Source organism: Neopsephotus bourkii, unplaced genomic scaffold (assembly GCF_033783945.1).
Source record: "Neopsephotus bourkii isolate Nb327-2 ecotype Australia unplaced genomic scaffold, CSIRO-AGI_Nbou_v1 NB_1346, whole genome shotgun sequence".
NCBI lineage: Eukaryota > Metazoa > Chordata > Aves > Psittaciformes > Psittacidae > Neopsephotus > Neopsephotus bourkii.
This window is the reverse complement of record NW_026901826.1, coordinates 1,207,658-1,233,464: the sequence shown is the minus strand read 5'-3', so window position 1 is coordinate 1,233,464 and position 25,807 is coordinate 1,207,658. Positions and strand designations below refer to the sequence as shown.

Here is a 25,807-nt window from a genome sequence, read left to right as displayed (position 1 = left end):
AGCTGAGCAGAGACATTTTTGGTGGCAGGACCAGTGCAGTAATCTAGAGTGCTATGGCAGGAGTCATGATACATCCATTTCATCATTCACCTACCAAAATCACCTTACCTCTTGCTGACTGCAGCTGATAGAACACACCCTTTCAGGTGTAAGTGAAGGTCACAAAACAAATCTGCTATAGAGCCAGACATCCTGATTTTTATCCTTTTTTTATCCTTGCTGCTGTTCATATTAAGGTAGCATCTAATGTAGCGCTCAGACTTACCAACTGAGGGGTGACACCAGGGGCCCTGGGGTGCAGATCTCCTGCCAGTATGGACTGGAGGCTTGTCACAGTACCTTGTCCTGAGTGCAGGGCAGCTGCAGCTCTGGAGGGTGGCCCATGTCTCCTTCCACCTAGATTGCATAACTGGGAACTTCATTCTACCTGTAGCCCTGTAGCTAAGCCAACCAAATAAAAATGTGTCTACAGTTCCAATAACAGTCTGTTGCTATTTTTACAAGCACAATTCAGCTGACCAAGAGTGGCATTTCTTTTAGCTTGTTCAGGGCCATTTATTTTCCGTAGTTTTGAGGTTAGGGAGATTAATGTGTGACTGTATCAAGTACCTGGCTTCCTTTTAAAACTGTAGAGAGTTCTGAACACAAGGAAGGAAAATGTCATTTCTCTGTGAAAGTATGGGCCAAGGAGTTTAATACTGGAAAGTGTAATTTGAACTTCAGACACACAGAGCAATTTTCCCTAGAGTCCCTAATGGACAGAGAAAACAAAGCTCCTTGGTGAATTTTGCTATAACACTGTATGAAATTATAAAGTAGTTCCAAATGAGAGGAGAAAGGCACATTTTATCTCTTCTGTTGTGTGTCCTGTGGCAGTACGTGTACTCTTTCATTATATTTGGAGCGCCACAAAATGTTTCTCATCTTCTATATATAAACCTATTTGAAATTAACGTGTCATTCATCATCATAATCAACAACTTTTTGTAAGTTGTTCTAAGTTGATGTAGTGCCCAGAACTGGAACAGAATATGAAAACCAGTCTAGCAAGTGCCAGGAATATCTGTCATACAGAAGTTGTTAGCTGTTTTAGTTACAAATCCCAGGTCCGCAAGCCTTTTCTGTCACGTGTCAGTGCCCCTTGTTGATGTGCATTTGGGTTTCAGTTATGGTCTGGAGCTACACAGTAATGAGCCAAAAAGGGCAGTTGAAACACCAGGGACACTTTTCAGATTCCTCCCCTGAAACTAATATTCTTGGGCAGATGAACAGTTCTCTTTACTTTTGTACAGTGGGCTCCACCTTCTCTGTGGTCTCCCAGACTACACTTATATTTGCTTTAGGGTCTCAGCAGTGTGAAAAGAGCCTTCAGAGACTGTGAGTATCCTGAAAGAGGCTAAATCATTGGGTTATTGCATGGAGTAACACCATTTATGTCCATTTACATGAATTGCTGTACAGGTGGTAAATTACCCACTTTGTTAAGCAGCAGTCTCTATGAATAACTGGTTATCCTCAGAAAGGGATGTAATTTGTGACATAGTTGCTGTTGGGTTTCTCGGAGGTAGCTGGTTGTTATGTTTCAATCATGTAGTTTTAATAATGACGAGGTCAAAATATTTAAATCTGGACTTTTTTCTTACTATTTCCAAGACAATGTGAAGACAGCCTCAAGGGAATCTTTTGGAAGAGTTTATTCAGCAATGCTGAATCTCAGTAGTACCATCAGTATCATTTCAGAAACAGGTAATATTCCTCTGTGTTTGCCGTCAGAATATGGAGCTGGGGTCAAAAGTACCATCTGACTCTTAAAAGCAAGTGGCTTGTCACATTCCCCTTTGGAAGCAGCAGATAACTAGAATGAACCAAATCTGGAGACACAATATTTTTTATGACACACATTGAATTCTTGCCAATGACAAATGCCAACGTACATTATGAAAACAAAATAATAAAGTGCTAGTTAAAATGCCTGACATAACTGTGAATAGAGCTACCCATGTGCAAGACGCAGCTCCTACCTTTCTTTGCTTGGCGAGAACAGTTTCACATGTACCAAGGTCGCCAGAGTAGTTGTATCCAGCGAAGCTCATGTCATGCATGAAAGTACATAAAGACCATCTGGGAAATATAAAAATAGTCTGTCCTGACTAGATGATTTGTGTGGTGGCCAAGGACTGATATGCTTATTCAGGAAATGGTAAGACAATGTCAAGCTTGTTGGGAAATAACCAGCCTCCGTTTCATCCTTGGGAATGGCCTGGTGTCTCGTGGAACAAAATCCATAAGGAGACTTTGGACCACACGGTTTCTGAATGCCCGTGTGAACTGATGTGGTTCAGTGCAGGCAGTGGAAATGTTAAGAATCTTCTTAATATTTTAAGATTTTAGGTTTGGCAATTTTTCAAACGGATTGAAAGTGATAGTAATCATCTTCACATCTGTTCACATGGTTTTTAAATAAAGTTATAACAAATTTGTCATACAAGTTACTACATTCTGCCACATGCCAGGCAGCTTTATTCAGCAATCTTTCAAATGGTTTCTGCTATGGTCCCATGTGAAGATAGTTAATAAGGCAAGACCCATCTTTTTTAATTGACACACAGGAGTGCAGGACATACGACTTAAATCTAGGAAATATTGGCCAGGTTCTTGGCTTCTTTTTTTTTAAAGCTCAGTCTAGGGAGAACGATTCTAAACAAACAGAAACAGCCCTAAGCAGTGAAACTCAATTGCAGCCTTTCCATGCAGAAGAAAAGAGAAATAATAATGACTGGTTTTCTGACAAGCATTTCTGTCTCACAAGTGACACTATAACAGCTTTGAGCCCAATTTTAATGAGGTGTCATACCTAAATGACTTCTGTTGAAGTCCTTAACCTGAACACTGTAACCTGTGACAAGTCTGTCTCCCAGTTTTATTGTTCATGGATATGCTAGATAAAGCTATTGAGCTTCTCCAGCTACATCTGGGAGTTCAGGCACTACTTTAGATGCTTTCAGGAAGCCTAAGAGATACCATTACAAGATAGTTGTGATCCACCTTCCTGATCTGGTTTAACAATGAACATCTAATTAACACCGAACATCTAATTAACACCAAACATTTGTGACTTCAAAACTGCCGTTTTATAGTCAAGAGAAAATATTAGTGTGGAGGACCTGGGTACTATTTTATTAGTTTGTGAGTCCTTTAGTGGCTCATTCTGTCTTCTACTTATATTACCTGCTAAAGAGTGGTGTGTATAGTTAAGAAACTCCAATGTGAAATGTTAATAAGAGTAAAAACTATGTCCCTGTTATCTTTCACACTGTGGTGTCCGCAGTGCCTGCAGTAGCAAACTTTGTCTGTAAGCTGTTCCCTGCCATTAACCATTGTCATGGTTTAACACCAGCTGGCAACTAAGCACCACCCAGCTGCTCACTCACCCCCCTCACCCCCCCATGGGATGGGTGGGAGAATTGGGAGGGTGAAAGTGGGAACTCATAGATTGAGATAAAGGCAGTTTAATAGGCAAAGCAAAAGCCACACATACAAGCAAAGGAAAACAGGGAATTCGTTCTACTTCCCATGGGCAGGCAGGTGTTCAGCCAATTCCAGGAAAGCAGGGCTTCATCATACATAATGGTTACTTGGGATGACAAATGACATCACATCCCCCTTTCCTTCCTCTCCTGGCTTTATATGAGGATGACATCATATGGTATGGAATATCCCTTGGGTCAGCTGGGGTCAGCTCTTTTGGCTGTCTCCTCCCAACTCCTTGTGCACCCCCAGCCTTCTCACTGGTGTGGTGAGCTGAGGAGCAGACAAGGCCTTGGCTCTGTGTAAGCACTGCTCAGCAATAATGGAAACATCCCTGTGCTATCAGCACTGTTTCCAGTGCAAATCCAAAACAGCATGATACTGGATACTGCAAAGAAAATTAACTTTATCCCAGACAAAATAGCAGAGCCACCTGAGTTGGTCAGCCAGTTATCTTACCCGAGATTCAGTTGAAAACTTAAGCTGATGTATGGGAAGCAGGAACAGCTGGGGAATTCATACCTTGGAGGGAGTTTGATTTCTGAATTAATGCAAGATTAGAGATGCATATGCAGCACTTTGGTCTCCTGTGTGGTTTTTGATATTATAATAGTATAAAGAGGAATGATGTGCTTCTTTCAAATGTGGAAGAACACAGGAGGTGCTTACTCAGTACCATGAGGAACTTTTTTCCTAATTATCCAGAGGTGTAAGAGTATTTAGTATGCAAGACTGTGTTCTTTCTTTGTGCAAATAGTTTGATCTTATATCTTAATGAAGACAAAGCCTTCAGAGTAATGTATTCACATCAAATATTAGTAATATTTCAGATGTTGTCTTGGGAATATTTGCTTACAATATAGTTTTTCATTCTTCTGTGTGTAATCCCTTACTTGTGAAAGTGGCATGAATGAGTACTCTGCTTATATGTAAAGAATATGAATGATTTCTTGACATGACAAAAATGACATTTTACATTAAAGGTATAGTTACAGGCATCAATTCCGCCAGTATGGACCCATTTATTCCACTTGCTGAATACAAGTCTTTTTTCAGGTGTGATCTTGGTGGAAGGGGGAAATTAAGGTTGGGTTTTTTTCTAGGTTTTTTTGAACACCACTGAGTTATTTCAGCAAGGGAATGTGTTGTGAGTGTTTCAAGAGTTGTGAAATCTTTGGAATACTGACTTGAGGCAGAAGCAGTTGTGTTGCTTTACTGTTTTATAGCCTCACCTGTAATCAAAGTAAATGGTGTTTTCTAGATGCCATTATAGGGCTAAATTAAACAGCAGGGATTAAATAGGAAGCCATTTATTTGCTCTAAGAATGGAGCTGGCGCTCTCACGTGCCACAGCTTTCACTAAGCTGCTTCCCACAACTTGGCAGCCTCATCTTTCTACAGTGTGTGTGCATCATTGCCCTTTCTTTGAAGCTTTTCTTGTATGCCCACAGATACATGTGTGCAGTCCTACCCTGTCGGCTCTCTCACTGTGCAATCTGCCATCAGTCCCCTGAATTTAAGCCCCACAGTTTAAACTCTGCTCATACCTTGCTGTATGTGAAAGTTCATGATGCCTCTTCTGTGGCTACGGGGGCTGGTACCAGAGAGAACCTTGGGAAATGGGTTTGCCTTCGCAGAAGGTCACTGCTCCAGCAACTGGTAGCAGGAGAGGCCATATCAGTTAGTAGCCTTTGCAACTTTAAATGTTAATAGTCACCTATTGTAAGGTGACTTCATGAGGCGCTACACCACTGTGGTAATGTGTGTTACATGGTTCCATGTCCTATCGATTAGTGACTATAGACATCAAGTGTAAACAGTTTACCCCTTTAGCTTCACCTCATAGGCATTCTAGCAACTTGGTTTTAAATTACTTCATGTGAGCACAACATTTAAATTAGAGTGTCCTTATAAGCAAAAAGGAACCTTATAAAAATTTAAATGGAAGTTGTACATTTCACTTTAGATAAACCAATGGCCCCAGTTTAAAAACAAAGCTGCTGCAACCAAGTATTTGTTTGGAAAAATGATTAGAAGACTTGATGTACTGAGACTTGCTATTATTCTCTCGTTGCTTAGCTCACATGAAGTAAAACAATTTTAAGGGTTTCATTTAATATTAATAGATATCCATTACATCTTAGCAGCTTTATACGTCTTATAGAGTATTTTACAAATGTAATAATATAACGAACTGGACCATATTTAATGATGAAGTTACAACACTGTACGTGCATTCACAGGGCTGTTTGGATTCATTAGAATTATTTTTAAGTTGGTGATTTATTCATTATTTACTTCTACCACACTGTTTGAAATTTATTTGACTTCTTGTCCCCAGGCTTCTCTTTCCTCCACCTCTCCTTCATTTTTATAGTCAAAGTATGCAACTCAGGTGAGAGCTCAGTCACCTGGAGATGATCTAGCACTAGAATCTTCACCCAGAGCATGTCAGCCACCCCCTGCCCTAATTAAGAGGATCTTTGTGGGAGTTTAGTGGTAAGAATGGATGCAGGTCTCCTGGTTGTTGCTGCTGTAATGGCAGACAGAATCAGTAGGGTCCGAAAGCAAGGTTAAAGCAGGACTGGGGGGAAGTGAGCAGCTGGCACATGGGTGATGTTTCTGATCTTTGTTTAATACATTGTGCAAAAGGTTTACTCAAAGTCTCTTAAGAGCCATTCTTACATAGTCACATTATTGGTAGGTTATGATAAAACAAGGTGGAACTAAAAAGGCTGTGATTAGCTTTACTTTTTGAGAAACAGTAGAAATTATTTTGTGCTTGTTGCTAACAGTTGAAATAGTCAGAGAGGTTAGAGAAGTGAATTTGCAGAGCATGTGCTTTACATTTATGTTTGTCACAGATGCACTGTGGTCCATCACTTTGGAATAGAATGGATGTAGTGACTTAGAAACAACGGTTAAACCCTTGCTGACATTCTCTTGAGAGCTTGAGAAGCTCTGTGTAACACCAAAACCTACACAGAAACATCTAAGATGTATTAGTAATGTTTTAAGAGCACTTTGAAAACACAGAGCAATAAAAAGTCATTAATGGTGACACTGTTAACTCTTGAGGTAGGATATCCATCTCTTTATGTGAGAACTGCCATTTCTGTGTGCATAAACTATGCTTTTCTTAGACTATTGCTATCATTATTGATTGTATAAAACACCCCATATTGTGCTTTTATTTGTTTTCCTGCTTTTTATGTTGTAATGCTTCCAAAAGGAATGCAGGTATTAATAAGAATAACTGGTTTTCTTTGTCAGTGCGGTGGGCCTAAATTATTACCCCCCCAAAAAAAGAAGTCTCAAGTTGCTTGATCTGGGTGTATGATAGGTGCAGTATAGGTGTGCCCATGTCAGGTCTTACAATAAGGAAGCTGTTAAAAAAAGAAGAGTCATGCTGGTACCCTCTTACTGGTTAGCTCACTTCATAGTAAACAGTGTTAAGTGGTTAATTTAACAGAAATAGATTGCCATTGCATTTTAGTGACTACATGGCTTACATAGTATATTCAGGTTTTAATAATTCTAGAAGCCTTGCACATAGGTCTGGATTTAAAGCATCAGCAGGTAAAAAGTAAAATTTCTTTACAAAATATCCTTGGTAGTATTTCTGTTTTCCTTAAAGAAAACAAAAGCTATTACCATATCAGGTGATAGTGATGTATTGGAATGAAATGTGGAATTGGTGAAACCTTCTCTCTGGCATTCTTTCACAATATATTTGATTGGAAGGATCATCTGTGTCATTGTATTTGGTGAGGATAAAATGTCTTTTGGACCTGGCAGGTTATGAGCATTCTTAAGCATTAGGTTAAATTATTAATAAAGGAGAGAAAGGAATTTATTTTTTTTTCCTTTCTTTTGCATCATTGCAAAAGCTTTATGAGTAGGTCTTTACTTCCTTTGCAAATTTAGAATATCCCTTTTCTCAAGCTCCAGATCAGCTCTGTACAAATTGGCAGTGAATAAAAATACAAATGTTGTCTTTTCACTGATACATTTTATTTGATTGCCTTTTGTCTAGTTTATAGTACCAAAATATTGCTCAGTGGCACATGAAAAGCCTTTAAAATGTCCCTTCTTAAACCCCAGCATTTTAGAAGTGGCACTACGAGAAGTTATATTGCTTTTCTGTCTTTGAATCCAGTCCCTGAGAATGAGCATGCACGGAACAGTGTGTGTTTGGGTGCATTTCTGATGTTTGAAGGAGTTTACTAAATATTTGCAGTTTAACAGCTAAAAATTATTGCAATTTTCAGATTAAACTTGACCACAGTAAAATACAGGTGCTTATAAGTGAATAGCTATTTAAGCCTGTTCTTACCTGAGAGAAAAAGAAAACAAATGGGAGAGGAAAAAAATATGAGTTTCTGTTGAGAAAAAAAAAGTTTTATTTTTTGTTTTTATAATTTCCTAAACTAGTTATATGTCATAATTGCATGCTTAGGAGGGAAATCCTTAACTCATAAAACTAAGAAAAGTAAGATGTTAATAAATATAGCTACAAAGCATTAAAGACTGCACAGTCTGAATGTGCTGAAATAAACTACTGATAAAAATTAGCATGAAGCAGAGAAATTTCCAAATCTGTGTTACATTTTGGCTATAATAATTTTTCCCCTCAAATAGTTGTTGGGAAGAAAGAGTATTGTCTGTTGTCTGGAGAGAGATGAGACACCTGGGGTTACCCAGTGGTCTGTTAGCCTATAGCCATGATGCCTTTCTCTTTTTCCAGTCCCTGTCACCCTTTCTTATGCATCAGCGTGTGTCAGCTTTCCTTATGTAAAAAGATTCTGTGTTCCCATCACTTTAGAAGGAAGCAAAGTTAATGCAAGGAAGATGTTTTGAGAATTCAGTTACAGGCCTCTAACAAACCTGCGCAGGGCAGATACATGCAATATTTTCAGGAGGTTTTATTTTAGTCAAATTTGTGTGGATTTTCACTGTGATGGAAAAGGCACTTTGCCATGAGAACAGCCTCTCTGCCAAACGTCAAGTCCCTGTTCCGAAGTGTGGAAGCACTAGAGATTCTCGCTGAAACAGCTGTATAAATATCGGCAAAGCTGGGTTTTCCCCGCCTTCACTGAAATGACTGAACTATTTTTGCTTAGACCTTCCAGAAAAAAATTGCCTGAGGCAAACATTCACAATGGAGCTTCACAGTCGAAATAGATAAATTGGAGTCAAATTATAAGCAATGATACAAGCTTATGATGTGTCTTACTTAAATATAGGTATTGATGTCTGCTCCTTGCATAATGCTACAAAGACTCTTTTCTGTAGAAATAAGGAGAACAAATTTTTTTTTCTTGATAAGGAAATTGAAAACTTATGTAAAAAATAGTGGTGAAGAGGGGAAAAAAAAAAGAAACATCATCTTTGAGTAAAAAATGCACTAATGCTCATATTTACTATGCATGTTTTTCACTGATACTGAAAAAATTAAGAAGATTATGGTTCATGATTCAGCTGCAAGATACCTGCAGTAAACAAGGGATCATTAAGAGGAGTTACAGATCTCTTGTTCTTTCCCCATCCTTCTGGCTTGTGAGTCTCACATTCTTTGCTCTACAGTTTTCACTTCAGCAGCCTGCAGCCAGGTGTGAAGTGTGTTCTCCTGAGAGCTAGGAAATGCAAGTTTGAACCTGTTGATTCTTAAGTGAATACTTTAATCTTCAGCCTCTTAAAGCTCTACAACTTCTACTGCCACCTTTCTCCTGTTTTTTTGAGTTTTTGGTGTGTGATTTTTGGGGTTTGGGGTTGTTTTGTTGGGGGTTGGGTTTGTTGGTTTTTTTTCCTTCTCCAAATAAAAATACCAAGTCAGTTTTCTACAGCCAAAAATACAAATTGGAGCCTAGATTTGGAGGGGGAATCTTAAGCAATGAATCCCAGTCTCAGACAACTGTCTAATCCGTAGCTACAGAAAAACACATGAATCTTTGAAACAGCCACATAACTTTCCCCATCCCTTGTAAAGGGATTTTCATCACTAGCTAGCCTTTGAGAAATATGTTCCAGGAACTGACTAAATCCTGACTTGGTTATAGTATCCTTAGAAGATCCAGTAGGCATAACAGTGTGGAGAGTTATTCCATCTACCTTCTTGTATGTTTTATTTTCCAAATAAAGTTAGTAAAGAGGACAATGAGTGACACCGTTCCAATCTGGGAAAATTGCAGCTTGGAAAAGGGATGGCCTCAGTTGTACCTAGCAGGCCCCCAACACCTTCAAGGGATCACTGAGGAAACAGAGTTGGGCTCCTCACAGTGGTGCAGGGCGGAAGGGAGCAAGACAAGACCTACAAGTTGTAACGGGTTCAGAAGAAACTTTTTCCTATGTGTTCCCATGGAGAGTGAGGCAGTGGAGCAGGTCAGCCTGGGAGGCTGTGCCATCTTTGTCCCTGAAGGGTTTGAAGCACTGACTGGCCTAAGCCCTGGGCAGCCTGGTCTGACCCCAGAGCTGGCTCTGCTTTGGGTAGGAGGGTGGACTAGTAGCCTTCTGAGGTCCTGTCCTGCCTGTGACTCTCAGGCTTTTAGGCACGCAAAATCCCAATGTTCAGTGCCTTTTATAATATTTTTGCATAGCAAACATGTTGTTGACATTTACTGCAACCCCTCTGATCACCTCTGTCTTCCCTGGAGTCCTTCTTGGGGGGAAGGTCAACATTTAGAATCTTTTTATTCTCTAACAAAAACTCTTGTCCAGGGATTAAAACTGTCAAAAGCTTTCCAAACTATTTCCAAATATATGGATTTAAGGTTTCAGTTCTCCATATCTTGTTGTGTTGGTTTTTTTTTAAAGCAAGGGAGTGCTTTTTTAATGTAATCTGAGCTAGCTAATAACTGTGTCATAATATATTAAAATCCTTCCTAAGAAGTAATTCAGCTGATTCTTTTTTTTAATGAAAAACTTAGATTATGTCATGTCTGTCTCTGACTCCCCAAGGATTTTTGAGTTCATCTTGGTTTCTAGGCTGTTTAACTTTTTAAAAAAGTAGGTTAAAAAGCTTTCCTCTTAGTGTTGCCTTTTAATCTATAGACTTTGCTATTTTTTTCGGGCTGTGTAGGACTTCATGGTGCTGCTGCCAGAAATACGATTCTTGATCTTTCTGTCTTGTGCGTTCTTCACCCATCTACAAATGGAAAAAAAAACAAGCCACAGCCTAGTGAGGAGTGGCAAGTCATTCCTAAAATACTATGTGAATACACAAACCTTTCACAGTGCTATCCCTAGGCTGGAGGAAGCAGCAAAACACTGTCTTGAAATGTACCAAAAGGTGATAGAAGATTGGAAGTGGGAAAATCTTTTTTACATTTGACACCTCCACACATGGCTGGTCATAGTATGATTTGTGAAAATGGTCAAACACTCTCCAGGTAATGAGGAGCACAAAGTATTTCATTGCCCTTACCAGTGAGAAAGCCAGGAAAGCTTAAAATGACAGAGAGACTGCTACACCCCTGATGGCCAATTACAGCATGCAAAAGAAGGAGAATGGATGAAAAGGCAGATACTATATGTGATGGTGTTGTACAACTTGGATTGTACTGGCTATGCTGGGATTTTTTCTTTGCTATTTGCAATCTGGATATAGATCATACAGAGGAAAAGTTCAAAGAAATAAAAAAAAAACAGTATCTGAATTCGGTGCTTGAGGTGGTTTTCATAAGATAGAGATTTCTCAGTCTTAATTCTTTGTATTGATTTTTAATGGGAAGTTTCTCTATGAAATATTTAGCAATGTGAATGCAGAAAAGTGACTTAGGAATAAGCTTTTACTTCAGTGGTTGCTTTGAGGTTTCTGCAGGCATCCTTGGAAAGCAGATTATGTCTCTCCATTCTTCTTCCTTCCTTCTCCTCCTTCCAGCAAGGAAAGTAGTATCACGTGTGCCATAAAAATGCAGGCATTTAGTGACCCTTCTCCTGAGCACAAACCAATATAATTCAGGAGTAAACCCCAATGGAGCTTGTGGCTGGGGAAAAGAAAAAAAAAAAAAAACAAACAAAAAACCCCACAACAGATTTCCACGAGGAGTTAAATGTTGAAGGTAGAAATAGAAATACACAGCAGTTAAATATCCTGAATTCATGTATTTCTTTTCCTGTTGTTCTGTTGCACTGTCCTATAGAATCTTTGTCCTTACAGCATTTAACATTCTCTTAGGATTATTCAAGAGAAAACATAAAGTATTTATAGCCATAGTTAATATCTTTATTAATAGTTTATATTAGGATCTGCCATAATAAAAGTTTGAAATAGTTTCCATTATAATCCTTTATTTTCATGTATTCTCAAATTTAAAAAATACTTGTTTGGAGGGTGAAATTTTCCATGTTGTGAGTTGGAAAAATATATTTTTCCTCATTAATTCTCATGGGAGAATATACTCAATGGGGAAAATACTTTTTCCCTTTGTAGGATAATAATAATAAAGAAAATCCCCACTACACTTTTAACAGTACTACAGGGAAAACAAGTTAAGGTTGAATTATGTGGTAAGATCTACTGCCTTTGCTCACTCTGAGGGGAAAAATAAAGAAAAAAATGTTGCAAGCAATGGAAAAATAACATCCAACTGTTCCCAGTAACATCTGCTAAACTTATTAGCAGCAACTAATAAAAACCCACCCCTTTAATGACTTTGCTGCACATTCCCTTTGCCTGAGGCCATCCACAAGTGAGCTAGCCAGGTTGCTGCAGCTCCCGGCTGGTCTGTAGACCTTCGCAGATCCTTAGCATGGCTCTTGCTCACTGGGAAGCCACGTGGCCCCAGCTTGTGAGGGGTCAGGGTTATGCCTCTCCTCTCCCCACGTGTGATCAACAGTGCTGCTGCTCCTCCTGTCCACCACTTCCAGGGCCCTGCATCCTCGTGGAGCCAGCCTCCATGGAAAAAAAATACAGGTTTGTTAGCCCAGCATAGACTCCTGTTGTTTTTTATCATCTTCTAAGTAGAGCTTTGCTAAGTCCAAGGGTAGGTTTTGCCACGCAAGTTACAGGTGTTGTCGTGAGACAGCAGCACCAGAATGGCTTTCACATTTAGTCTTTCTTAACTAAAATAGCATCAAATTCATAGGTACATTTAACTGAAAAGGAAGTTTTACTGGGTATCTGGGTCTTGTGGGAGAGAAGTAACACACAAACCTACAGGTACTTGGAGAAACAGGCCCTTCTGCATGGTGTCATGTTGCTGACCCGTGCTTGGAGAGTATTTCCTGCACCCCACAGCTCTTGGACAAAGGAGCAAGATAGGGGACCAAGTTTACAGGTATGAAAAGATCTCTAAACCCTTAACACGTACATCACTGCATGTCACCTCCCTGGTCTTGCAGTGCTTAGGCAACATGCCTTTCCATAAGCTGTTGAGTAGTTGGAGGTACCTACCACTGTAGAGAGCACTAATACTATTGCAGCCTGTAAGGTCAATGAAGACTTACCCTCAGGATGGTATAGGAAGCAGTTTACATAAGGAACTTGGTAAAAGCCACAGTTGGATGTTTATCCTTACCTTGCTCTTCAGATATGAAGTGCAAGACACAGCCTGATTCTGCAGCCTAGTTAAGTGCACAGTTGTGTTTGTTAAAATCAGAATTTTGGTCCCTGCTACTGGAGTTGCACCAGTTTAAACAAGAAGGTTTTAAGATAAAAATCAGAAATAATCAAAAAAGCCTTATTCAGATATTGTCTTTTAGGCAAGGCCTTCAGGCTGTCTGACATTTATCCTTCCAGGCCCACCACTCTTGTGGTCTTTGCTATGGCATTGCCTCATTTAAAATGGGCATCACGACTGCTAGTCCCTACTGCCCATGCAGCAGGATGCTTGGGTTCTTGTGGAGGTGTCTAGAAGCTTCTTTTCTGTCCCAGCTGCATGGTGTCACCTCAAAGGCAAATGTTTTCTCTACTGGACCATGGCCTGTCTCATCACAGTTGGGTGTCTGTGTCCATACTTACAGGCCAGCCTGGGACTCAGATATCTCACATTGAAATTTTAGTGAATCTTTACTGTGAGGTGTCAGAGAAATTGTCAATAAACTGTGCTTTATTCTAAATATTTGGGGGGTATTCATTCTAAAAGTTCAGGTGTGTTGTTTTACTGACATCTGCGGCAAAGAAAGAAAACACATGCAACCAGTTCTGATAGGAACTCATTCCATCATATTCCTTTCACCTCCGTGAAAGTAGTCTGTGAATGTGAAGCACAGATGAAGAACATAAGTACTGAGGTTTGCTCCTTTTGGTTTTGTTGAGGTTTTAGTAAATATCCAGGTATATCAAGTGAAAAGTTAAATTTGAGATAGCATTAATGCATTGTTCCTCTTGATAAAATTCAAGAAAAGCAAATATCGATAGGGCAATTGTGCCATCTTTTTAAAGTTGCAGTCTTCCTTAACTTTTTTAAGCGTGTAGCACTACTCATAAGATTCAAAGTACATTTCTTATCGTATTGCATGCATGGAAATGCATGTGCATACAGGCGAGGAACTGCACAATCAAGGAATCATGTGTTTTGGCCTAATCGGTTTGAAATGAGTGGACACATACCATTGTCCCCTGATTTGTCCTAATTGCCATTTTGTGCTCATGTAAGGAAGAAAATCCTGGTTCTGTTCAGTGGCATCATTCCCAATTGACTTCATTTGTTCCAAGAGTGATGAGGTATCTTGATTCTCAAAATAAATCCAGTAATGTGTTTTGATTTCTCAAGCCTCTGTAATTCCTTTTTTTTTTTTTTTTAAAAAACCATTCATTTCATTTGCAAGCTCTAAGAATACTCTCAACCTTTACTCTTCCATAAGTCTTACTTTTGGCTTCCCAGAGCTTTCCATACAAAAATAGTGCAAACAAGATTTCTGTTTAGTAAAAAAAAAAAATAAAAAATATAAAAGATTGGAAGTTGCCTCTTCTTAGAACTAAGCTATGAAAGAGGTATAGCACAATTGTGCTAATTAAGAAGAGTGGTTGATTTTGGTTGGGTTTTTGTTTCTTTTTTTCCCCCTTAGCAAAGAGCCAAAAAGGAAAGATCAATACAGGAAAACCCATTTAACTCCGCAGCAAAGGGAATTGGAAAAGATTCACTTGAATTCTTATAACTGAAATGCTGAAGGCTGATGTAATTAAGTAAACCAGCTAAGAACTGAAAAAATAATTTGATCAAACTAAGAGATTGTGAGTATGAAAGACTTGATGCACGATTCTGCATCCTTTGATAGAGGAAATAGAGTTTGCTGGGAATTTGGTGATGACAGGCTTGTCTTTTGCTGACAATTAGTTATTCTGTGCTGAAAATTGTTGATTAATTGAAAAATGTTTGAATAGCACTTAGAAATTGCTGGAATATCTCTTGTTGCCCCCTTTTTTTAATTTATATTTTTTTAATAAATAGATGTGGCCTTGGTTCCAAATGGCACTTCAGTTTGAAATGTAATTTCTTATTTAAAGAAAAGTGGTATTCATGTGGAAATAAAACTTTCTGTCCGCCAAAGTGTTTAACTGGTTGTTATTTTTATTAGTATTTTTGTGTTTGGTTTGATTTTTTTTTTAATGTTTTGATATTTTACTGGATGACATCTTATTTTGTTAACGTTTTTTACAGGACAGGACAACCATTTTGATAATTTATTGCAGATTTTTAAAAGATAAATACAGTTAATGCTTTTGTAAAGAAGAGCTAAATCTCTGCAAAAGCACGTCTTTATAGGTATTACACAGTAAACCAGCCTTCTCCCTGAATAACATTTTTATTTTATTTAAACTGAAAGCCCATTTTTGTCAGTTTGCCCACGCAGCATTTGTTTCATCAAGAGTGACCTCTTCAAAGACAGAATTGCAGGTTCATTGATCACTGCCACATGTCTATAGTTGTCATTTCTTCTACCTCCTCTTTCTTTGATTGGGACCAGATTTTGAGTGCTGATATGGTTGACTTCACAGATTAATTGTATGAGATACCCTAACATGTCAGGATCCAAGCTAGACTTTTTCTATCCATGCCATTTTTCCTGAGCTCTCGAATATAGTTACGTGTTTCCATCAGTGTGGTCTTACAGGCAGCAGTGAGAAGGGGATTAGCTGGAGCTCCCTGGGTTTGTTTTGGTTGAGTGTGGCCTATTTAAAAATCAGCAGAAGGTCAGTATAAATAAATAGACTTAAAAACAAAACCAAAGGAAGTGCCAGCTTTAACATTTGGCAGTACAGTTTTCTGACAAGCCTATTGCCTTCTTTTTTTTTTGAGGTCCCTGTCCTTACTGAACTGCTATAAACGTCAGTGACAGATCTCTTAAGTGAGACAGCACATACTGTACAGTACAATAATCGTTCTTGAAGGAGATTATCTTGTTCTGCAGAATTGCAGCTTTTGTCTTCCCCAAAACAACAAATTTGTTATGGTCTTGTGAAGAAAACCTGAAAATATTAACAGTGTAAGGGATGCAGAGGCATTTGTGATCATCTGTAAAGACCCTAGGACAATACCTCTGAGAGGTTTGAATTCCCTCTTTTTTGTCATTAAATAGTTTGGATAACCTATGGTGATCATTTGCAGAATGAGGATAGTTAACTATTTTCCTCCTCATTAAGAAAGGCCAGGGAGATATGATGCAGGTCTTACTGTGAGCACATCTTGCTTGGCTTTAAGTTCATGATCTCTAAAAGGAGCAACTGTTTATAATATAAGTTCAGTTCTTTTAAAGCAAGGTGTCAAGTTCAAGCTTATAAGGAGTAGTCTGCAAGCCATGCATGCAGAAGCTGCATTTTGAACAGGGCTCACTGTTATTTTGGTGGTTCTTTGGCATAGGTGGAGTTTGGAAAGAACCATCCTGCATGCTCCATACCTTCTAATCAGGAGGAAGGCAATGTCTCACTTCCTTGTCAGGATGCTTTTAAAGAAACATGCTTCTCTCTGTAGCTTCATGAAATGGCAGGAGAAGCTGTGAGATGAGAGGGAGCCAAGTGTGCTCTTTTCAGAAGTTCGGGTTTGGCATTTTGGGAAAGAAGCATACTGGAGTTCTTCCTCAAAAAGAGGCAGCTGCGATAAAAGCCAAGTCTCAAGAATGCAGTGGTGTGGGCCAAGCAGAGGTCCTTAGCCTTTGGGAAGAGCTGCTGGCTGCTGATTCTGTTCTGGCTCTATAGTAAGGCACATCCTAGAAATGCAGATGCGTAGGGCTCATTGAAATTTTCTGATGAAGGCATTTTTCAACAGAAAAAGCTGAGATTGCCTAAGTGACTCGTTTTGTGAGAAGTGGCTTCTGGCTTTGGGAGATGTTGTTTTTCGTTAAACTACAGAGCATATGCAAAACAGTAACACATTGATTTAGTTGTGCTGTCATGGTGCCTTCCTGGAGTCTATTTTAGTTATCATGTTCACATTCTCTTCTCTGAGATGGGAAGTCTGTAGAGGGTCCTGAGAGACACGTCTTGATGCATGGAGCCATCTTGCACAAGAAAATGCAATCACAAGTACATAAACTCCAGTTCCCAGGCAGCAGGGCATCTATTTGACATTAAATAATTAAACTGACTGGAATGTTTTCGCTTTCAGGAAACCTCTCAGTTTTGCCTCCCTTTTTTTTTCTTTTTACCCAAAGCAAATACACAATTTCTCTTCACCCCCCATAATTTTAATGACAGTGTTGCTTTCATTAAAATGTTGCTTGGAAAAAAAGGCATTTCAGCACAGCCTTGTCAAAGAGGTAGATAAATTGTGCAGCCCTTCCAGGAGATAAATAAAAAATTTTGGGGTTTTGCTTGGGATTTTGCTTGGTTTTTTCTTTGAGAAGATGAGGTTTATTTAACAATAATGACCCGAAAAAAGTCCTTCAAGGAGGTGATGACTGCCCAGCACTCAGTGAAAGCACACTGGAGCTTACAGGTTTCTTTAGGGAACAAGACAAGGGCCAGACTACCAGCCTGATGAACTTCTGTTGACCAGGCTGGATGTAGAAATGGGAAGTGCCCATCTTCCTATTTAAATTTCAGGTTTAGGTTTTAGTGAGGTGTTTTTCCCTAGATGTCTGACCTGTTTCTTCCCGAGAGAAAAATTGACTGGTAACTGCCAGTCCCTGTGGATGGCAATGCTGCTTCAAGTAGCAGATGTAAATGCCTTTCCTGAAACAGGCTTGGCCGCCCCCTGCCCCAGGCTTAGCTTGGAGTGGAAGGCACGGCACTGGGGGACGCTGGGAACGTCATTTAGAAAAGAGGCAGAAGATTTGTGTCTTTAGAGGCTATTTCAAAGTTGAAGAAGTTATTTTCCCTAGATTCTTCAGCCAAATCTCACCTATGGCAACAATGCTACAAAGTAACGGACAAAGGAAAGCAATGGTTGAGTAAGGTGATGGGATGTAAATAAACTATTAGTTGACCTGGCTAGTGCTGTGCTGAACTTTAGCTGTATGCAGGGCTGCGTTCTCCAGAGCCACTTGCATGCCCCATTAGCAAGATTCCTAATGTTCCAGGAAGGTTTAATTTGAGAACAGTGGTATGTCAACACACAGAGCCAAATCAGGTATGGTGGGGTACTCCAGGAAATAAGCTGCCCTGGTTGCCCAGAGCTCAGGGGAGTGTGCTGCAGAGTTGGCTTCACTGGAGCTGCTCAACTCCACCTGAACCACTTAGTTCAGCAGAAACCCAACAGCCCTAAGTGCACAATGGGATTGTATCTGAGCTAATAACCCAGCTTTCTACCTCTGTATGGCAAGCATTTCTGCAAGCCTATCCTATGCAGAACTAAGAGTTCGGTATTTATTCAAAATAAGCAAAATTTCATTTTGCATGAACTTGATAACCCATCCATGAATAAGGTTTGAGTTTTTGGGATCCATTATACTTTGGGATGTCTTCATGAACTCAGCTCATGTGTTTGGACACTCTCAAATACCTACAGGATCACAACCCAAATTGTTAAGGTGAGACTGAAGTAAAGAGAACTTTCCATTATGTGTAATTGGGTGCAGGAGAAGTGTTTCAAGTAAAGTTCAGGCAGAAATTTGAATGCTTTTTGTAAATCTTCTTGACATTGTGAAGAATCAAGATGATATTTCTGATTTAAATATGAATTGTCTCCAAAGGCATATTAGTATTTTTTATAAGCTGTAATACATCTCTTTTAAAAAACTGTTAATCTGCGTAATATCAGTCTCCAGTAACAAAAGGAGACCATCAATTAACAGAAATAAATCTATCACAGTGATAACTAAAGGTTTTTGCAGTTTTCTACATAAGTTTGTATTTCTACGTTACAAATAAGTGTATTGACGGGGAGGCTTGTTGGTTTTGTCTTGAGTCAGACTTGGAGATACACAAAAGATGAGTACATTCCTCTTCTCACTGTGTCTTCTGGAGCCTCTTTTATTTGGGGTGTTTATTCGTGGAGAAGAAGGAAATTAAAATGAGCGCTAATGAAATTGAGTATGGTCTTTCATTGCTCAGCCAAATTTCTAATGAATAGGTTTCTCTGGGTCAGTGCCAAGATCTGCGTATTGCTTTGGACAGGTAAAAGCTTTACGGTTGTGTATCTTAGTGCTGCACTGGCATCTGTGGAGAGAAGAAACCTTAAATGTATGAGTGGCGATCATCTGGTTATTTGTGGCTCTATAACAATGTGTGTAAAGATATGATCAGACACACATGTCAGAGGAATTCCTGTTGAGTGATTTCAGGGAAAATGCATTGTAGATCCAACTACTTGGTGTGCTCAGGATTCTGATACAAAGGTAGCTGCTGTGGAGGTTTTTCTGAGGCTATCAGACTATTTATTTTGCAGTCACGCTGATTTTCTCTGGTTTTAATTCATTTAAGAAAAGTCATCTTTGGAAAAACAAACAAAAATTAGCACCCCTCCTTTCCCTTCCCTTTCCCAAAGCAACTGTCTGTATGTGGGAAATAGCATGTTAATGTCTTAAAATTAGCAGGATGCATCCAGAAACAACATTTGTTAGTTTCTTGATTGATTTTTTTTTTTTTAATAAAGTTCAGTTTACCACAAAGTACGTCATTGCTGAAACTGAATTTTTGTAAGAGGTTTCATCTTTACCAACTTTCCTACCGCCAAGTTCTGAAACTGCTATTTTAAAAATGCTTTTAAAAGTGTTATGTCGGGGGGTTTTTTAAACCCACAGCTATCAGAGTTTCTTGATTTATTGTTGTCATGGCCACAGCAGCAATACAGATGTATTTTGAGTACTCAGACAGGGATGAAAATGGCCTTTACTGTTGCCATGAATGTCTGTGTTGTTCTTCATTGTATGGTGATGATTATGCAAAAAGAAGCACAGGGATTTATTAATTATTCAGAAGCAAGTCTGTTTATTCAGAAGAAGTATGTATAAAGTTCTACTGAAAGTAGTGCTTTCACTGCCTGCAGTCTCTAACCTTGGTAACTAAAGCCCTCACAGCTACCAGTGCTTCCAGTCTCCTGATCCATGGCAGAGAAATTTGAGCCCATTTTACAGATGAGGGGTTGAGGCAAAAAGAGACTGAATGGCTTCCCAGGGTGATATGTGGCATGTGTGACAGGACTGGGTGCTGGATACAGCTAATGTTGCCCTCGGCCAGAATCTTAGCAGAAAATAATCATCCTTTCCAAAGTAGATGATTTTTTTTCTCACCAAGATTGCATGATTTTCAGTAATTTGTTTCTTCGCATTCTTTGTGAAGTACAAACTGTTATAACAAAGACTAGAATACTTGAGGAAGATGTCTCCCAAATTAGCAAGCGATGGTTTCTTATGGAAGACCAGCATCCATGCCATTGATGAAATATAGCAGCCCAGGAGAATAAAAGGCTTACCAGGATACGAAAGACCTCCATTTACATAAATATGCAGAGACATCTGTTACAGTCATGAGTGACCTGCTGGTTTAAATCATCAGGAGGGGAAACTTGTAGTTGTTCAGCATTGCCTGCAGTAGCAGGTGCTACTTTAGGCAACAGGAATTACTGAAGAGGTTTTCGATGAACAAAGGCCTTTCTGCTTGCCAAGAGGAGGCATACGGGAAATTGAAACAAACAGCACACGCCTACAGTCTTTCATTTGTCATATGCAAGGGGAGCGCAGTGTGTGCTTCCTCATCCAGATCTTTACATGATTAGTTACAGCTATGGAGTGGCTGACAAAGTTGCAAAGTTTATGTCTGAGAAGTACTTACGGCTTTTAAAACCAAACTACTTAAGTCAGATTCCCAAACAGAAATGAATCATCAAGATTTAATGGAAAATGTTCAAAACAAATTTATCATCTAAAACCAATGTTTTTATTATCAGCGTATGGTCCCAAAATAGTAATGTAAAACTGTCATCCTAAAGGTTACAAATCCTGAAGTGAATAATTGAAGTTTAATTCTTGCTCACCATTAATCAGCAGAGACACTGTAACTTTATATAATGCCAGGATATTTGTATTCCTTGTTGGCACAAGGTATATGGCATTCTTTCTCTTTTTCTCTCTTCCCCCTCCTGCCTCATAAACTTTCTAATCTCATCTTAAATTTAGATTTATTTCTATTTTAGGGGAACTTTTTAAGTTCACTGCATAGCAGGATTTAGTAAGGAAATAATCCGTCTGTTCAGTGGATGAACTCTGCACAGAAAATTAGAATACAGATTTGGGGCTGCAAAAAAGTTATGATTTGGCATGTTATACATGATCGTAATTGCCAGCAGTTCTGAAAAGAAAACGCTTACACAGTAATAAGGAGTGTCTTAAGAACCTGTAGTAAAGCCACAGAAGCAAAAGAGTTAACATTTGCAAAGGCTTCCAAGATTGAAAATGCCCCCTCTGACTCTCTCATATATGTTAAATACTGCTCTTTAATTAATGTACCCTGAAAGGAACAGTACAGCTTGAGTACTTGATTCACAATATTTAACTTGTGCCTCACACTAGGATATAGCAGCTCTAATAACTATAAGAGATCTTTAAATAACTTAACAAATAACAAATTTCATAGTAAATCAAGATAAAACAAACCCTGTTCTTTTCTTTCTCTTTGAACAGAGCGTGGATCACACTTCTCGTAAACCTCATCATATTGAGGTTGGGCTAAGATGAGCATAACCAGTGACGAAGTGAATTTCTTGGTGTATCGCTATCTCCAGGAATCGGGTAAATTTCTTGTCTTTCCTCCTCACAACTGCAGGTCATAGAAGAAATGGGAAGATTGGCTTTTTTGCATGGTGTTGCCTTAGGAATGTTGTATTGAGTGTTTCAGACTGATAGACTAAATATTTCTTGTGCAAACTTATGTTTTTTTGAAATCATGCTCTTGAACATAATAAAGGTGCAATCATACATAGGTACAAAGTAAACATTGCAGTTAAGCAAAACAGGAAAATAAATAACATTATGTTAACAAATGTTTTTGTAGAATCGCATCTTCTCAGCCAAAATAATTTTTGGCAGCGCAGGCACAATGTGCATTTATTTTGTATCTTTTTTTCTAAGCTGCTTGAAACAGTTCTCTCAGATATTTATGAAGTAAAGAGGGATTGTCTAAATTTGTTTTAAATTGGCTGTAAATGGAAATTTGGGTGCAGGCATCTGATGTTTTAGAATTTCATTACAGTACTTATGTATATAAACAGAGCTGCAATGTCAGTGTGGCTCTGCCTTAGTATCACTTCCAGGTCTAGCTGTTTTCGTATCAGAAAGTATTTTTACAGGGCTTTTCCTTTTAGAAGGAAAGCTTCATCTTTTCTTCAAAAAATTGGAAGTGTAAATTTAGGGTTTCTTTTGTTTTCATAGTCTTGATTCCATTCTTTGACTGCAAGAAGTTCTCCTCACTAGCAGAAAATGTTCTGTTAGTGCAGAGGTGATGGGGAAATGGGATACGCTGACAAAGGATATGTAGCCAATATCCCAGTTCACTTGGGCTTGACCCTATGTTCTGGGCTGGTAAAAGTAGAATCGACTAAAAATATTTGGTGTTTCTTATGCTGAAACAAATGAACAAACAAAATCTGTGAAGAATACATGTCTTCCTGTCAGAAGACTTGAAGCCAGTGTTAGTATAAGCCCTCCAGTCTTGAGAGAAGTCTTGGACAGGACACCAAAATCCCGGCAGGTAGAAGATACTGGATTAACCTGCTTCTGTTGGTCATTGTAGCTAGCATTCATTAGATACATTATTTTGATTTGTTTATTTTACTTCCAAGACTATTTCAATCCCAGGAACCCAAATCCCTATTTAAAGACTCATTACTGAAATTGAGAATATTTAGAATACTTTTTCAGGATTAAAATAGTTCTTTGAGAGTCCAGTTATGGCCTGTGGAAGTAGCTGTTTTCTCATATTGAATTCTCCTCTTCAATAATGGAATTTATAAGAAAATATTCTAGTTGTGGCATACAATTAGATGAAAGAAAGGCAGGAACTAAAAAAACTATAAATTCATCCAAAGTTTATTTTTAAAAATAAGCTATTGGGTACCACATTGGAAGGGGCTTTGAACATTAAAGCAGTGCACTGATGGTCATAATGGAAGGCTAAAGAATCCTGAAATTGGTTATGTGTTATATTTGTACTGTAGGAGATTCTACACAACAGACAATACAGTCACTTTTCCTGATGTGAAAAAAGAAAATCAGCCTCTTTTATTCCTCTTGATACATCATTAGATGGGTTAGTGTTATATAGTGATTCACGATGGATGCTTTTCAAAGTCAGTCAAGAATGGTGGTATCGGCCAAAAGTCAGGAAAAAGTTCTTCTAGGTAACCCGTCTCCCAAAAGCAAGCGATCACTTTTACCATTTTAGGGAGTGGTAAAAAGTACAAATTTTTATATTAAATGTAAGTTGTACTGCTCTTCTTCACTAAAGGGGCAAATGTTTTTCTTATGTAATACACACATACTAAAAGCATTTACAAAAGCATTATATTTGCACTGTTTTATTGTATTTTACCCATATAAGAGAGTAGAAGTTGAGGTTAAATATTTGAAGAAATATTCAAATATATTTGAAACAGAGCATATTGAAATCTAGATGCTACGTATTGATTTAGTAGGTATACTTGACAGTTTGATAGTAACTCTATTCAGCAAGTAAGAGCTATAACCAATGATGAATCCACTAATCTGTTTTATAAGCTTCTTAAATTTATTTTGACTCTTCTTTCATATTGTCATTGTTTTTTTCCAAATAATTTTTTATATCTCTATTTTCAGATAAAGTAGGGTAATAAGACAGAAATTGTTATACAGCATCTTGCCTTTCCACCTGCTAGTATAAATGCCAAAAGATGCAACAGTAGATGAAAGATGTTTAATCAATAGCTTCCGAAATAATGCATGGCAATTTTATAGGGCTAATGTTAAAGCCAGTTTAAATTCAAACCCCTGCAGTTTAAGGAGTTTGCCAAAACAAGGTTAATATATTTCCTAACATTAGCTGAACCCAAAGCTTCTAAGAATTGTATCGAATGTAGCCATAAAGGTTGCCTAGAGGACCATACAAAGGTTTGTTGGGTTTTTTTCAGGTATCTGTTCTTTAATCTTATCCTATAAAAGTTAAAGGCTTTCCCATAAAATGTAGGCAAGTAGTGGAAGAGAGAAACAACAAAAGGAAATACATATGGTGGAAAAACTATATAAAAAGCAAACTGTCCCTATAACATTTCAAGCATTTTGTGGCTGCCAAGCAGAGAAACACTTGAGATTATTTGAAACATTATAGCAAAGGTATTGATGGGTGCTTTCCACTTCATTATGAAAATGCTGGCAGGTCATTCTAGTAGGAGCTCAGCCCTTCTAAATTTGAAGTGAAATTCAATAATTATGTTTCCTCCTTAATTCTCTGTCAGTCTAGAAAGCTTTCACAGGAGTGTATTAATGGAGGTGAACTGTCTAACCCATTATTGTTGCTTTTTAACAAATCTTGGCATACCAAGGGGAGTTCCAGTGAACTGGAAAAAGTAAATGTTGTGCCAGATTTTTTAAAGGTCAAACAAGATGATCCAGGTAACTGTAGGTCAAGTAAAATCATTGGAAGGTTGAAACTAGATACTTCCAACAAAAAAAATGGAGAGATGACATCATGCCTAATGCCAGCCAGCAAGTTTTTATGGATAATAGGTCATGTCAAACAAACTTGATACTGCGTTTTCCAAGATCACAGATGAAGTTGAAGAGACAGCTGTGGTGACAATAATTACATTTAAACTACTTTATGACATTTACTTAGTCTTGTTGACACTGTTTAAAAACAAAATTAAGTGACACTATGTAAAATCAGTGTAATCCAGGGTTACCAAATGGATTTAAAATGGGCTAACAGAAGCATCTTGAAAAGTGATTAGAGTTGAGGAATATTCATCTCAAAGGTTGCTTCTAATGGGAACTCAGAGGAATCTGTTCTTGGCGTAATAGTGTTCAATAGCTTTATCAGTTACCTGGAAGGAAATATAAAATGATTCTCAAGTACATTTGCAGATGGAATTAAATTGTAAGTTGTGGCACTTGAGTTATACCGACTGATCATGTGGTTTAACAGAAAAAAGTAGAGCCAGGGAGACTGCTTTGAGTTGCCTGCTGCTGGGAAGTCAGGCTGGATAAGATGCCTGGTCCAGAGGCAAATGCAGTCAAATCCCTCCAGTGCAAGACAGGACTTGGACAAGTTAAGGCTCTAACTGCTTAGCTGTGTTAAAATAAGCAGCTAAATAGTTGCCTCTTCACATAGGTGACTGTCTCAAGGCTTATTTTTTTCCAGAAAAACGAAGCAGTCAGGTCAGGCATAACTTCCATTTAAGTTTCATGGATTGATGGCATAGGAATTCCACCACTAAGGTGGCTAGGTGTTGTCATTTCCACTGTAGGACCATGAATGTCCCCCTTCTTGAGGTAGAAAGAAATTGAGTCTTTTAATTTCCGGTTAAGATTGTTACTTCCTATCCAAAAGTCAACTGCTGCAATGTTTAGTTTGTATCTTTTTTAATATGAGCTTTTTGGTACGCAGTTTTAAATATCCCAGTTACTAAAAGTGCTGGGTACTTCCAGGCATTGTTCATCTCAGGACTCAACTTTTAAGTATCAGGTTTATTTATTTGGAGATATCTTTATTCAGAGACTGCTTTTAGGTGAAAGTGGTGGCCTCAGTAGAGATAAGAGCACACAAAGTACTCCTGTGGTGGACATAGTTTTACCAACAAATCAGGTGCAGTGACAAAAGTGAAAGAAGCCATACCAAGGAAGCCACAGTTCTGGCATCCAGATTATGTTGATTCAGCTTTGCACCTCTTCAAACTCCTGAGAAGCACACTTTTGCTTGCACCATCATCAC

The 25,807-nt window shown here is 38.5% G+C and overlaps 1 protein-coding gene across 5 annotated transcripts in view; it reads left to right on the top strand.

Moving 5' to 3' along the window:
• TBL1X (transducin beta like 1 X-linked) overlaps window positions 1–25,807 on the top strand; it is a 195,061-nt gene that overhangs the window by 118,853 nt on the left and 50,401 nt on the right. For all 5 annotated transcript variants that reach the window (XM_061366487.1, XM_061366484.1, XM_061366486.1 and 2 more), the window contains one exon: window positions 21,529–21,636. In XM_061366487.1, the coding sequence (XP_061222471.1) occupies window positions 21,579–21,636 (58 nt within the window). In that variant the 5' untranslated portion in view covers window positions 21,529–21,578. The remainder of the gene's footprint in view (window positions 1–21,528; window positions 21,637–25,807) is intronic.